At 56.0% G+C, this 11706-nt stretch overlaps 1 protein-coding gene across 1 annotated transcript; it reads right to left on the reverse strand.

Annotated features, from left to right (window-relative positions):
- Nucleotides 1-615: 615 nt before the first annotated feature.
- On the reverse strand, nt 616-11489 carry LOC144678582 (uncharacterized; the record flags this gene model as incomplete). Its single annotated transcript, XM_078538323.1, has 5 exons — nt 11126-11489; nt 10590-10786; nt 5744-5872; nt 1721-2206; nt 616-748 (listed from the first exon to the last, which is right to left on the reverse strand). Coding segments are annotated over exons 1-5 (1180 nt in total), but the record flags the coding sequence as incomplete, so codon positions are not given.
- Nucleotides 11490-11706: the final 217 nt, after the last annotated feature.

Here is an 11706-nt window from a genome sequence, read left to right on the forward strand (position 1 = left end):
TCTGTCTCTCTCTCTCTGTCTCTCTCTCAGGTCTCTCTCTCTGTCTCTCTCTCTCTCTCTCTCTCTGTCTCTCTCTCTCTCTCTGTCTCTCTCTCTGTCTCTCTCTGTCTCTCTCTCTCTCTCGCTCTCTGTCTCTCTCTCTCTGTCTCCCTCTCCTTGTCTCTCTCTGTCTCTACCTCCCTCTGTCTCAATATCTCCCACGGTCTGTCTCTCTCTCTCTCTCTGTCTCTCTCTGTCTCTGTCTCTCTCTCTCTCTGTCTCTCTCTCTCTCTGTCTCTCTCTCTCTCTGTCTCTCCCTCTCTGTCTCTCTCTCTCTCTCTCTGTCTCTCTCCCTCTTTCTCTCTCTGTCTCTTCCTCTCTGTCTCTCTGTCTCTCTCCCTCTGTCTCTCTCTCTGTCTCTCTCTCTCTGTCTCAGTCGCTCTCTGTCTCTCCCTCTCTCTGTCTCTCTCTCTCTCCCTCTATTTGTCTCTCTCTGTTTCTATCTCTCTCTGTCTCAATATCTCCCTCGGTCTGTCTCTCTCTCTCTCTCTCTCCCTCCCCCACTCTGCCCCTTGGTCTCTCTCTCTCCGTCACTCGTTGCCTCTCTCCCCCCGCCACACGTGGTTGTATCTTCACCTGTCGGGCGCACTGAGGCTTTGGGCTCCTTGTCCATTTCTTGCATGAACTGTGTTGCTAACTTTTCCAGGTCCTCGACATCCTTGTAGGAGAGAGGGAGAGGCTCTCCGGAGCTCTGAGGGGGTTTGGAACCCTGTAACAAAGAGGAGAGTGTGAGGTCATCACGATCGAACACCCCAAACCCTTCCACTCATGGCCAGCAGGCCGGAGAGGGAGGGAGCTTTACTCTGTATCTAACCCCGTGCTGTACCTGTCCTGGGAATGTTTGATGTGGACGGTGTAGAGGGAGCTTTACTCTGTATCTAACCCCGTGCTGTATCTGTCCTGTGAGTGTTTGATGGGGACGGTGTAGAGGGAGATTTACTCTGTATCTAACCCCGTGCTGTACCTGTCCTGGGAGTGTTTGATGGGGACGGTGTAGAGGGAGCTTTACTCTGTATCTAACCCCGTGCTGTACCTGTCCTGGGAGTGTTTGATGGGGACGGTGTAGAGGGAGCTTTACTCTGTATCTAAACCCGTGCTGTACCTGTCCTGGGAGTGGTTGATGGGGACAGTGTAGAGGGAGCTTTACTCTGTATCTAACCCCGTGCTGTACCTGTCCTGGGAGTGTTTGATGGGGACGGTGTAGAGAGAGATTTACTCTGTATCTAACCCCGTGCTGTACCTACCCTGGGAGTGTTTGATGGGGACGGTGTAGAGGGAGCTTTACTCTGTATCTATCCCCGTGCTGTACCTGTCCTGGGAGTGTTTGATGGGGACGGTGTAGAGGGAGCTTTACTCTGTATCTAACCCCGTGCTGTACCTGTCCTGGGAGTGTTTGATGGGGACAGTGTAGAGGTAGCTTTACTCTGTATCTAACCCCGTGCTGTACCTGTCCTGGGAGTGTTTGATGGGGACGGTGTAGAGGGAGCTTTACTCTGTATCTATCCCCGTGCTGTACCTGTCCTGGGAGTGTTTGATGGGGACGGTGTCGAGGGAGCTTTACTCTGTATCTAACCCCGTGCTGTACCTGTCCTGGGAGTGTTTGATGGGGAGGGTGTAGAGGGTGGATTTACTCTGTGTCTAACCCCCCGGCGAGCGCGCGGGGAGATATCCGTGGACTCACCGGTTCCCTCTCTGGCTGTTTCCGGACTCCGGGACCCTCTTTCGCGACCACCCCTCGGTTCCAGGGCGATTTCTGTCCGACTGTGGCTGGCTTGGTCTCGCTTCCGGGCCTCTCTTCAGGCTTGACGTAGGCCGCCCGGCTCTGCGCCGGGGAAGCCTCAGGCGCCGGGGCTGGAGGTGAGGAGGCCTGAGCGGCTAGGCCCGGGACTGGCCCTGGCGACGGTCCCCGGAGAGATTTCAGCTCGGGCTGGGCGCTGACCGTGGTCGGGCCTGGTCTCACCTTGGCGCTGGTGGCCCAGGGGGTGGATGGCTGGTCCCCAGGAAGCTTCGGGCCTACCGCCGCAGGCTTGGGGGCCCTGACGGGCGAGTACCCAGCCACCCTGGGCCCGGTGACCGAGGGGGCCTGGAGCTCCTGGACCCCCGAGGGATGAGGGGGTTTGGCAGGAGCGGCCTCCTGCTTGGCTGATGTCTCGGTCCGTCCGTTGACCTGTCGCAATGGAGGATGTGTCAGGTTAGTCCCGGCAACAAGGGCGGTAAAGCTCACACCCCCCAAACCAGGCCCAGTAACCTCCTCCAGTCCCTACACCCCTCCCTATCTCTGTAACCTCCTCCAGTCCCTACACCCCTCCCTATCTCTGTAACCTCCTCCAGAACCTACACCCCCTCCCTATCTCTGTAACCTCCTCCAGCCCCTACACCCCTCTCTATCTCTGTAAACACCTCCAGCCCCTACAACCCTCCCTATCTCTGTAAACATCTCCAGCCCCTACACACTTCCCTATCTCTGTAACCACCTCCAGCCCCTACACCCCTCCCTATCTCTGTAACCTCCTCCAGCCCCTACACCCCTCCCTATCTCTGTAACCTCCTCCAGCCCCTACACCCCTCCCTATCTCTGTAACCTCCTCCAGCCCCTACACCCTCTCTATCTCTGTAACCACCTCCAGCCCCTACACCCCTCCCTATCTCTGTAACCTCCTTCAGCCCCTACACCCCTCCCTATCTCTGTAACCTCCTCCAGCCCCTACACCCCTCCCTATCTCTGTAACCTCCTCCAGCCCCTACACCCCTCCCTATTTCTGTAACCTCCTCCAGCCCCTATACCCCTCCCTATCTCTGTAACCTCCTCCTGCCCCTACACACCTGTGTTGAATTTCTCTCTTATTTATGCCTTTCTCAGTAACCTTCGAACATATGATGATGTTACCAGAGTGCGGTTACTATAATTTCAGGAAATGTATGAATGCCGCTTTCATAATAACCCTGTGTTGTAAGATCACACGATGTGTGCAAACCAACGTCTTAATGGTGTGGGGAAACCTCTGCTGGATGGTGTTCTACTTCAGCAATGGAGCTTGATGAACACGTGTAGCTGCTGATGCTTACTTTTAAATAAAGTTCAATTTTTCCACTCAAAAAAGTTGTCTGAAGTCCAAGCCTGTGACAAACTGGCGACGAGGCTGAATCAGATTTGCTGCTGTACCCTGCCTGGCGATTTTGAGTATATATATATATATATATATATATATATGTAAGTTCGTTAAAAATAAATGAAGATAGACTCATCCGAGATGCCACAATTTGGCAGAATTTGAGCCAACCACAGATGACTGGTCTCAGATGAACGCCTTGCATTCTCCATTCAAGCCAGCGCAATCACGGGGGAGGAAAAGAGGAGAGCGATTCTCCTGAGTATTTGTGGTCACAAGACCTACAGTTTGATTCGAATCTTGAAGGCTCCCAGTGCTCCAGATTCGAAGATCTTCAGTGAATTAGTAGACATCGGTTCGGGGACAGTTTCAACCCAAGCCCTCGGGCACAACGCAGAGTTCAATTCGCAGAATAGAGTCCCGGGGTGGGGGAGAGACCCTTGCTCCCTACGTGGCGAAATTAAAACAACTCACGGAATATTATGATTTGGGTGAAACCCCGAATGACGCACTCAGGGATCGTTTGGCCTTTGGCGGAGAAGGAGGGCGCTACTCAACGAAGATCGCTGGCTGAAGCGAATCTCCGATTTTAAGGAAGCGGTTAGAAATAGCGCGGGCGATGGAAAGCGCCACCCAGGATTCACCAGCGATTCGAGGGGTCGCAAAATGGTGCCGTCCTCCCGGTCGGGCGAGAACGGTCAGCCGAAAGAGGAGTGGAAAGCCGGGACTGTGCCACGAACGTGGGAAACCAACCCCACCCCCGCGTCGACTGACGAATACTCAAGGAGAATCGCTCTCCTCTTTTCGTCCCCCTTTGATTTCGTGAGCTTGAAAGGAGAACACACGGCGTTCGAGGCATCAAGGCCATATCGATTTTTCTACCGATTGGCGCAGGAGTGGACCCCATAAAGAGACAGGGCAAAGCGAGGTGTAAACAGTGCCTCCAAGCAGCCAAAGTCCAGTCCAAAGACAATAGTGTAGAAGGAGCCAGAAACGCGAAAGTTGGGGAGGCAGGGCCAATATTGGTTACGAGTGCGAGTAAAGGGTACACCCTTCAAAGCGGGAGTCGGAGAACCCTCTTCCCTCGAGGTGCTCAACAAGGAAATTGAAGGCATAACACAGGCGAAGAAATCCAGGTTAAAGGTATCACCAGCGTAATGGTTCATCATAGACCATAAGACCTAGGAGCAGAAATTAGGCCATTCGGCCCATCGAGTCTGCTCCGCCATTCAATCATGGCTGATAAGTTCCTCAACCCCATTCTCCCGCCTTCTCCCCGTAACCTTTGATCCCCTTAACCAATCGAGAACCTATCTATCTCGGTCTTAAATACACTCAATGACCTGGCCTCCACAGCCTTCTGTGGCAATGAATTCCATAGATTCACCACTCTCTCTGGCTAAAGAAGTTTCTCCTCATCTCTGTTCGAAAAGGTCTTCCCTTGACTCTGAGGCTGTGCCCCTCGGGTCCTGGTCTCTCCTACTCATGGAAACATCTTCCCCCACGTCCCACTCTATCCAGGCCTTTCGGTATTCTGTAAGTTTCAATCAGATCCACCTCCCCACCTCATCCTTCTAAACTCCATCGAGTATAGACCCAGAGAGTCCTCAAACGTTTCCTCATATGTTAAGCCCTTTCATTCCTGGGATCGTTCTTGTGAACCTCCTCTGGGACCCTCTCCAGGGCCCAGAACATCCTTCCTGAGATACGGGGCCCAAAATTGCTCACAATATTCGAAATGTGGTCTGACCAGAGCCTTATGAAGCCTCAGCAGCACATCCCTGCTTTTTATATTCTAGTCCTCTCGAAATAAATGCCAACATTGCATTTGCCTTCCTAACCACCGACTCAACCTGCAAGTTAACCTTAAGAGAATCCTGGACTAGGACTCCCAAGTCCCTTTTGCACTCCAGATTTCTGAATTCTCTCCCCAATTTAGAAAATAGTCCATGCCTCTATTCTTCCTACCAAAGGGCTTGGAAGCCAATTGGCTTAGCTACCAGCGATGGTGGTGGAGGGTGAAGGGTCAAGCCTCCTAGGGCAAGATTGGCCAGAGGGGGATCGAATTAAAACCCGGTCCGATATCCCCCAGTGACTGGAAAAAAGCGCGACGCCCTCTTCCAGGGTGAACCGGGGGGAACCCGAGGCCTACAGGCCGAGGTTTAGGTGGGTCCCCAGGAGCGACTATAAACGAACGGCCAACAAAGAGCGGCCCAACTGGGCAGGTCCCCCCCCGATAACCGGGTCCACCGACGAAGGAACCTGGAGGGAGACCTGATAGGGTTTTTCTTTTAAGAAGCAGGAGTGCCCCTAAAGAGGGGAAAACCACGCTTTCCAGGCAAGTGGAGACATCTATCTGGGGCCACCGGGTTGACTCTCGGAGCTCTTCTTTAGTTTTGGAGCTTGATGCACAAGTGTACCTGCTGTTGCAGTCCTGTAAATAAAGTCCAATGTTTTGGCTAAGAAAAGTGGCCTGAAGTTCGACACTATGACACGGGGTGATATAAATGCCGGTTGTCGCTGGTAAGAGGGAGGAAGGGCACTTTCTCGGTTAGACCCGCAAGATTCCCGAAATCATGGGGGAAATGACTCACCGCTTGGGCAGAAGGCTTGAGCCTGGATTTGTAGGGGTCGTTGTTCTGCATCTCGTTCAGCATGTTGGTCAACGAGTCAATCTCTATTTCGATGCTGCTGGTTGGGTCGAGAGGGGAGCTCCCTGCGGCCTAGGGATGAACACACACACACGGGTCAGGCACGCACATAAGCAGAGCAGACCCCTGGTATGGCCCTAGTCTGGAGCCACAGCGCCCACCCTCAGGAACGAATCAGCTGTGGAGAAACTGCAGTGCAGGTGAACCACGGTGATGCCGGGCCGGGTAGGGTTAAATAATCAGGGGAGGACACTCGGAAGGGAGTTGTTTTCCCTCGAGAGCAGGTGACCTCCTCCTGTTCCTGTACAACAGGCCGGGGAGGGGGCTGAATGGGCCTCCTCCTGTTCCTGTGTAACAGGCTCGAGATGGGACTGAATGGGCCTCCTCCTGTTCCTGTGCAACAGGCCTGAGAGGGGCTGAATGGGCCTCCTCCTGTTCCTGTGTAACAGGCTCGAGAGAGGCTGAATGGCCTCCTACTGTTCCTGTGTATCACTTGAGAGGGGCTGAATGGTCTATTTCTGTTCCTGTCTAACAGGCTCAAGAGGGGCTGAATGGCCTCCTCCTGTGTATCAGGCTCAAGAGGGGCTGAATGGGCCTCCTGCTGTTCCTATGTAACAGGCTCAAGAGGGGCTGAATGGCCTCCTCCTGTTCCTATGTAACAGGCTCAAGAGGGGCTGAATGGCCTCCTAATGTTCCTGTGTAACAGGCTCGAGAGGGGCTGAATGGCCTCCTCCTGTTCCTGTGTAACAGTCTCGAGAGGGGCTGAATGGCCTCCTCCTGTGTATCAGGCTCGAGAGGGGCTGAATGGCCTCCTCCTGTTCCTATGTAACAGGCTCGAGAGGGGCTGAATGGCCTCCTCCTGTTCCTGTGTAAGATGCTCGAGAGAGGCTGAATGGCCCCCTCCTGTTCCTATGTAACAGGCTCAAGAGGGGCTGAATGGCCTCCTCCTGTACCTATGTAACAGGCTCAAGAGGGGCTGAATGGGCCTCCTGCTGTTCCTATGTAACAGGCTCAAGAGGGGCTGAATGGCCTCCTCCTGTTCCTATGTAACAGGCTCAAGAGGGGCTGAATGGCCTCCTGATGTTCCTGTGTAAGAGGCTCAAGAGGGGCTAAATGGGCCTCCTCCTGTTCCTATGTAACAGTCTCGAGAGGGGCTGAATGGCCTCCTCCTGTTCCTGTGTAACAGGCTCGAGAGGGACTGAATGGGCTCCTCCTGTACCTGTGTAACAGGCTCGAGAGGGGCTGAATGGCCTCCTTGTGTTCCTGTGTATCAGGCTTGAGAGGGGCTGAATGGCCTCCTCCTGTTCCTGTGTAACAGGCTCGAGAGGGGCTGAATGGCCTCCTCCTGTTCCTGTGTAACAGGTTCGAGAGGGGCTGAATGGCCTCCTTGTGTTCCTGTGTATCAGGCTCGAGAGGGGCTGAATGGCCTCCTCCTGTTCCTGTGTAACAAGCCAGAGAGGGGCTGAATGGCCTCCTCCTCATCCTAGCTAACAGGCTCGAGAGGGGCTGAATGGGCCTCTTCCTGTTCCTGTGTAACAGGCTCGAGAGGGGCAGAATGGCCTCCTCCTGTTCCTGTGTATCAGGCTTGAGAGGGGCTGAATGGCCTCCTCATGTGTATAAGGCTCGAGAGGGGCTGAATGGCCTCCTCCTGTTCCTATGTAACAGGCTCGAGAGGGGCTGAATGGCCTCCTCCTGTTCCTGTGTAAGATGCTCGAGAGAGGCTGAATGGCACCCTCCTGTTCCTATATAACAGGCTCAAGAGGGGCTGAATGGCCTCCTCCTGTTCCTATGTAACAGGCTCAAGAGGGGCTGAATGGGCCTCCTGCTGTTCCTATGTAACAGGCTCAAGAGGGGCTGAATGGCCTCCTCCTGTTCCTATGTAACAGGCTCAAGAGGGGCTGAATGGCCTCCTGATGTTCCTGTGTAACAGGCTCGAGAGGGACTGAATGGGCTCCTCCTGTTCCTGTGTAACAGGTTCGAGAGGGGCTGAATGGCCTCCTTGTGTTCCTGTGTATCAGGCTCGAGAGGGGCTGAATGGACTCCTCCTGTTCCTGTGTAACAAGCCAGAGAGGGGCTGAATGGCCTCCTCCTCATCCTAGCTAACAGGCTCGAGAGGGGCTGAATGGGCCTCTTCCTGTTCCTGTGTATCACTTGAGAGGGGCTGAATGGTCTATTTCTGTTCCTGTCTAACAGGCTCAAGAGGGGCTGAATGGCCTCCTCCTGTGTATCAGGCTCAAGAGGGGCTGAATGGGCCTCCTGATGTTCCTGTGTAACAGGCTCGAGAGGGGCTGAATGGCCTCCTCCTGTTCCTGTGTAACAGGCTCGAGAGGGGCTGAATGGCCTCCTCCTGTTCCTATGTAACAGGCTCGAGAGGGGCTGAATGGCCTCCTCCTGTTCCTATGTAACAGGCTCGAGAGGGGCTGAATGGCCTCCTCCTGTTCCTATGTAACAGGCTCGAGAGGGGCTGAATGGCCTCCTCCTGTTCCTGTGTAACAGGCTCGAGAGGGGCTGAATGGCCCCCTCCTGTTCCTATGTAACAGGCTCAAGAGGGGCTGAATGGCCCCCTCCTGTTCCTATGTAACAGGCTCAAGAGGGGCTGAATGGCCTCCTGCTGTTCCTATGTAACAGGCTCAAGAGGGGCTGAATGGCCTCCTCCTGTTCCTATGTAACAGGCTCAAGAGGGGCTGAATGGCCTCCTGATGTTCCTGTGTAAGAGGCTCAAGAGGGGCTAAATGGGCCTCCTCCTGTTCCTATGTAACAGTCTCGAGAGGGGATGAATGGCCTCCTCCTGTTCCTGTGTAACAGGCTCGAGAGGGGCTGAATGGGCTCCTCCTGTTCCTGTGTAACAGGCTCGAGAGGGGATGAATGGCCTCCTCCTGTTCCTGTGTAACAGGCTCAAGAGGGGCTGAATGGCCTCCTGATGTTCCTGTGTAAGAGGCTCAAGAGGGGCTAAATGGGCCTCCTCCTGTTCCTATGTAACAGGCTCGAGAGGGGCTGAATGGCCTCCTCCTGTTCCTGTGTAACAGGTTCGAGAGGGGCTGAATGGCCTCCTTGTGTTCCTGTGTATCAGGCTCGAGAGGGGCTGAATGGCCTCCTCCTGTTCCTGTGTAACAAGCCAGAGAGGGGCTGAATGGCCTCCTCCTCATCCTAGCTAACAGGCTCGAGAGGGGCTGAATGGGCCTCTTCCTGTTCCTGTGTAACAGGCTCGAGAGGGGCTGAATGGCCTCCTCATGTGTATAAGGCTCGAGAGGGGCTGAATGGCCTTCTCCTCTTCCTGTGTATCAGGCTCGAGAGGGGCTGAATGGCCTCCTCCTGTTCCTGTGTAACAAGCCAGGGAGGGGCTGAATGGCCTCCTCCTCTTCCTGGCTAACAGGCTCGAGAGGGACTGAATGGCCTCCTCCTGTTCCCGTCTAACAGGCTCGAGAGGGGCTGAATGGGCCTCCTGCTGTTCCTATGTAATAGGCTTCGGAGGGGCTGAATGGCCTCCTCCTGTTCCTGTGTAACAGTCTCGAGAGGGGCTGAATGGCCTCCTCCTGTTCATGTGTAACAGGCTTTGGAGGTGCTGAATGGGCCTCCTGCTGTGTAACAGGCTTCGGAGGGGCTGAATGGCCTCCTCCTGTTCCTGTGTAACAAGCCAGAGAGGGGTTGAATGGGCCTCCTCCTGTTCCTGTGCAACAGGCTCAAGAGGGACTGAATGGCCTCCTCCTGTTCCTGTGTAACAGGCTCGAGAGGTGCTGAATGGCCTCCTCCTGTTCCTGTGTAACTGGCTCGAGAGGGGCTGAATGGCCTCATCCTGTTCCTATGTGACAGGCTCAAGAGGGGCTGAATGGCCTCCTCCTGTTCCCGTGTAACAGGCTCGAGAGGGGCTGAATGGCCTCCTCCTGTTCCTGTGTAACAGGCTCGAGAGGGGCTGAATGGCCTCCTCCTGTTCCTGTGTAACAGGCTCGAGAGGGACTGAATGGGCCTCCTCCTGTTCCTCTTTAACAGGCTCGAGAGGGGCTGAATGGGCCTCCTCCTGTTCCTGTGTAAGGTTGGAGGTTGTGGGGGGTGGGTGTTTCGGTCCTGCCCTGAATGGGGATGCCCAGATTGGCAGAAAGAATGGGAAAGCTGTACCTTATTTCAATGGAGAGATTGGTACAGAGGGACCTGGGCGTCCTAGGGCACGGATCACACAAAGTTAGTAGGCAGATGCAGCGAGTGATTAGGAAGGCCAATGGACTGATGTCCTTCACTGCAAGAGGGGGTGGGGGTGGAGTATAAAGGTAGGCGAGTCACCCTCAGACTGTACTGCTGGCAAGTCCGCAGCTGAAGTACTGTGAAGAGTTTTGGTCTCCTCATTTAGGGAGGGATAGACTTGCGTTGGAGGCCGTTCAGAGAAGGTTCACTCGGCTGATTCTGAGGAGGGGGACGGGGCTCGACAGAGAGGATGTTCCTCCTGCCTCACGTGGGAATCCGAAACGAGGAGGGAGGGATCAGGGTTTCGGGATAAGGGGCCTCCCGCTGAAGACGGAGACGAGGAGGAATTTGAGAGGATGTTCCTCCTGCCTCACGTGGGAATCTGGAATGAGGAGGGAGGGATCAGGGTTTCGGAATAAGGGGCCTCCCGCTGCAGTCGGAGACGAAGAGGAATTTCGTCTCCCGGATGGTCGTCCGTCTGTGGAATTCTCACCCCCCCCACCCGACCCACGGTCGGATAAGCACCACCACTCTGTTGCTCACCCGTGTCTTCCCGAGCGGACGAATGAGGGGGCGAAGCAGCCGCCCCTGCGCCTATTTGTGACGACCTTACCTGCGCCTCGCTGGGCCAGTCGACGGCGGGTGCCTCTTCCTCCAGGGGGCCCGGTGGCGATGGGAAGACCTCCTCGGCCGGTGGCGGAGGGAAGGAGTCCTCGAAGGGGGGAGGGGGAGGAGGGGGAGGGGGGATGTCGCCAGGCGGCGGAGGGAGGAGCCCCTCGTCGGCCGGGGGAGGGGGAGGGAGGGGGAAGTCTGCAAGAGAGAGGGACAAAGGAAGAGCCCGGTGAGTGACCCTCAGCCCCAGATACCCGTCGCCGGCGCCGTCCTCCCGTTCGGCCTCAGGGCCGCCATTGCCACGGTCCTATGTCAACACGTCACGGGCGTAACCGCGCCCGTTGGACCACCGGGTGGCGCTGCGCCGGCCCGAATGGAGCCTCGCCGCCCAATCAGCGCTCTCCCCTCCCTAGGATACCCTCTCCCACGCCCTCCCCTCCCACCCCCACCAACCCCAACCACCACCTCCCCCACCCCCCACCCATCTACCCAAACCCCCCCTCCCCCCACCCCCACCTCCGGCATGGGTGCTCACACCTTCGGCTGGTCCGCTGTCCAGGGCCTCACCCACGCGGCCAAGCCTGGCCCTGCTGCTGGGAGGGAGGACCGTCGCCGTCTCGGGCCGGCTATTCGACTTGTAGGGATTCATCTTGGGCTTGGGAGCCACCACCGGGGCGAATTTCTTGGGCATGTTGTAGAAGCTGGGGGCGGTGATGGTGACGTTGACGCTGGAACTGACCTTGGAGGCACGGGGGACGTCCGGGGAGGTCATGATTCCGGCCAGTCCTGGACTGAGAGAGAGAGGACAGAAGGTTAGAAACACAGGTTAGCAGACGCGCGTCACAGCAAGTGGTGGGGGTCTATCTCCCCTGCTCCCCATCCCTGTCCACTCACCCCTGGGTTAGGGAGGTGGGTGTGTATCAGCCCGGGTTCCTGCTCCCCATCCCTGTCCACTCACCCCTGGGTTAGGGAGGTGGGGGTGTGAATCAGCCCGGGTTCCTGCTCCCCATCCCTGTCCACTCACCCCTGGGTCTTGTGCACGGGTCTCCCTCCACCCACCCACGAGACAAAGGCGCCACCTATTAAGTCAGGGAGCGGACGCGGCGCTCGGAGGGGGG

This window comes from Cetorhinus maximus, unplaced genomic scaffold (assembly GCF_964194155.1).
Source record: "Cetorhinus maximus unplaced genomic scaffold, sCetMax3.hap1.1 HAP1_SCAFFOLD_4716, whole genome shotgun sequence".
NCBI classification, from domain to species: Eukaryota; Metazoa; Chordata; class Chondrichthyes; order Lamniformes; family Cetorhinidae; genus Cetorhinus; species Cetorhinus maximus.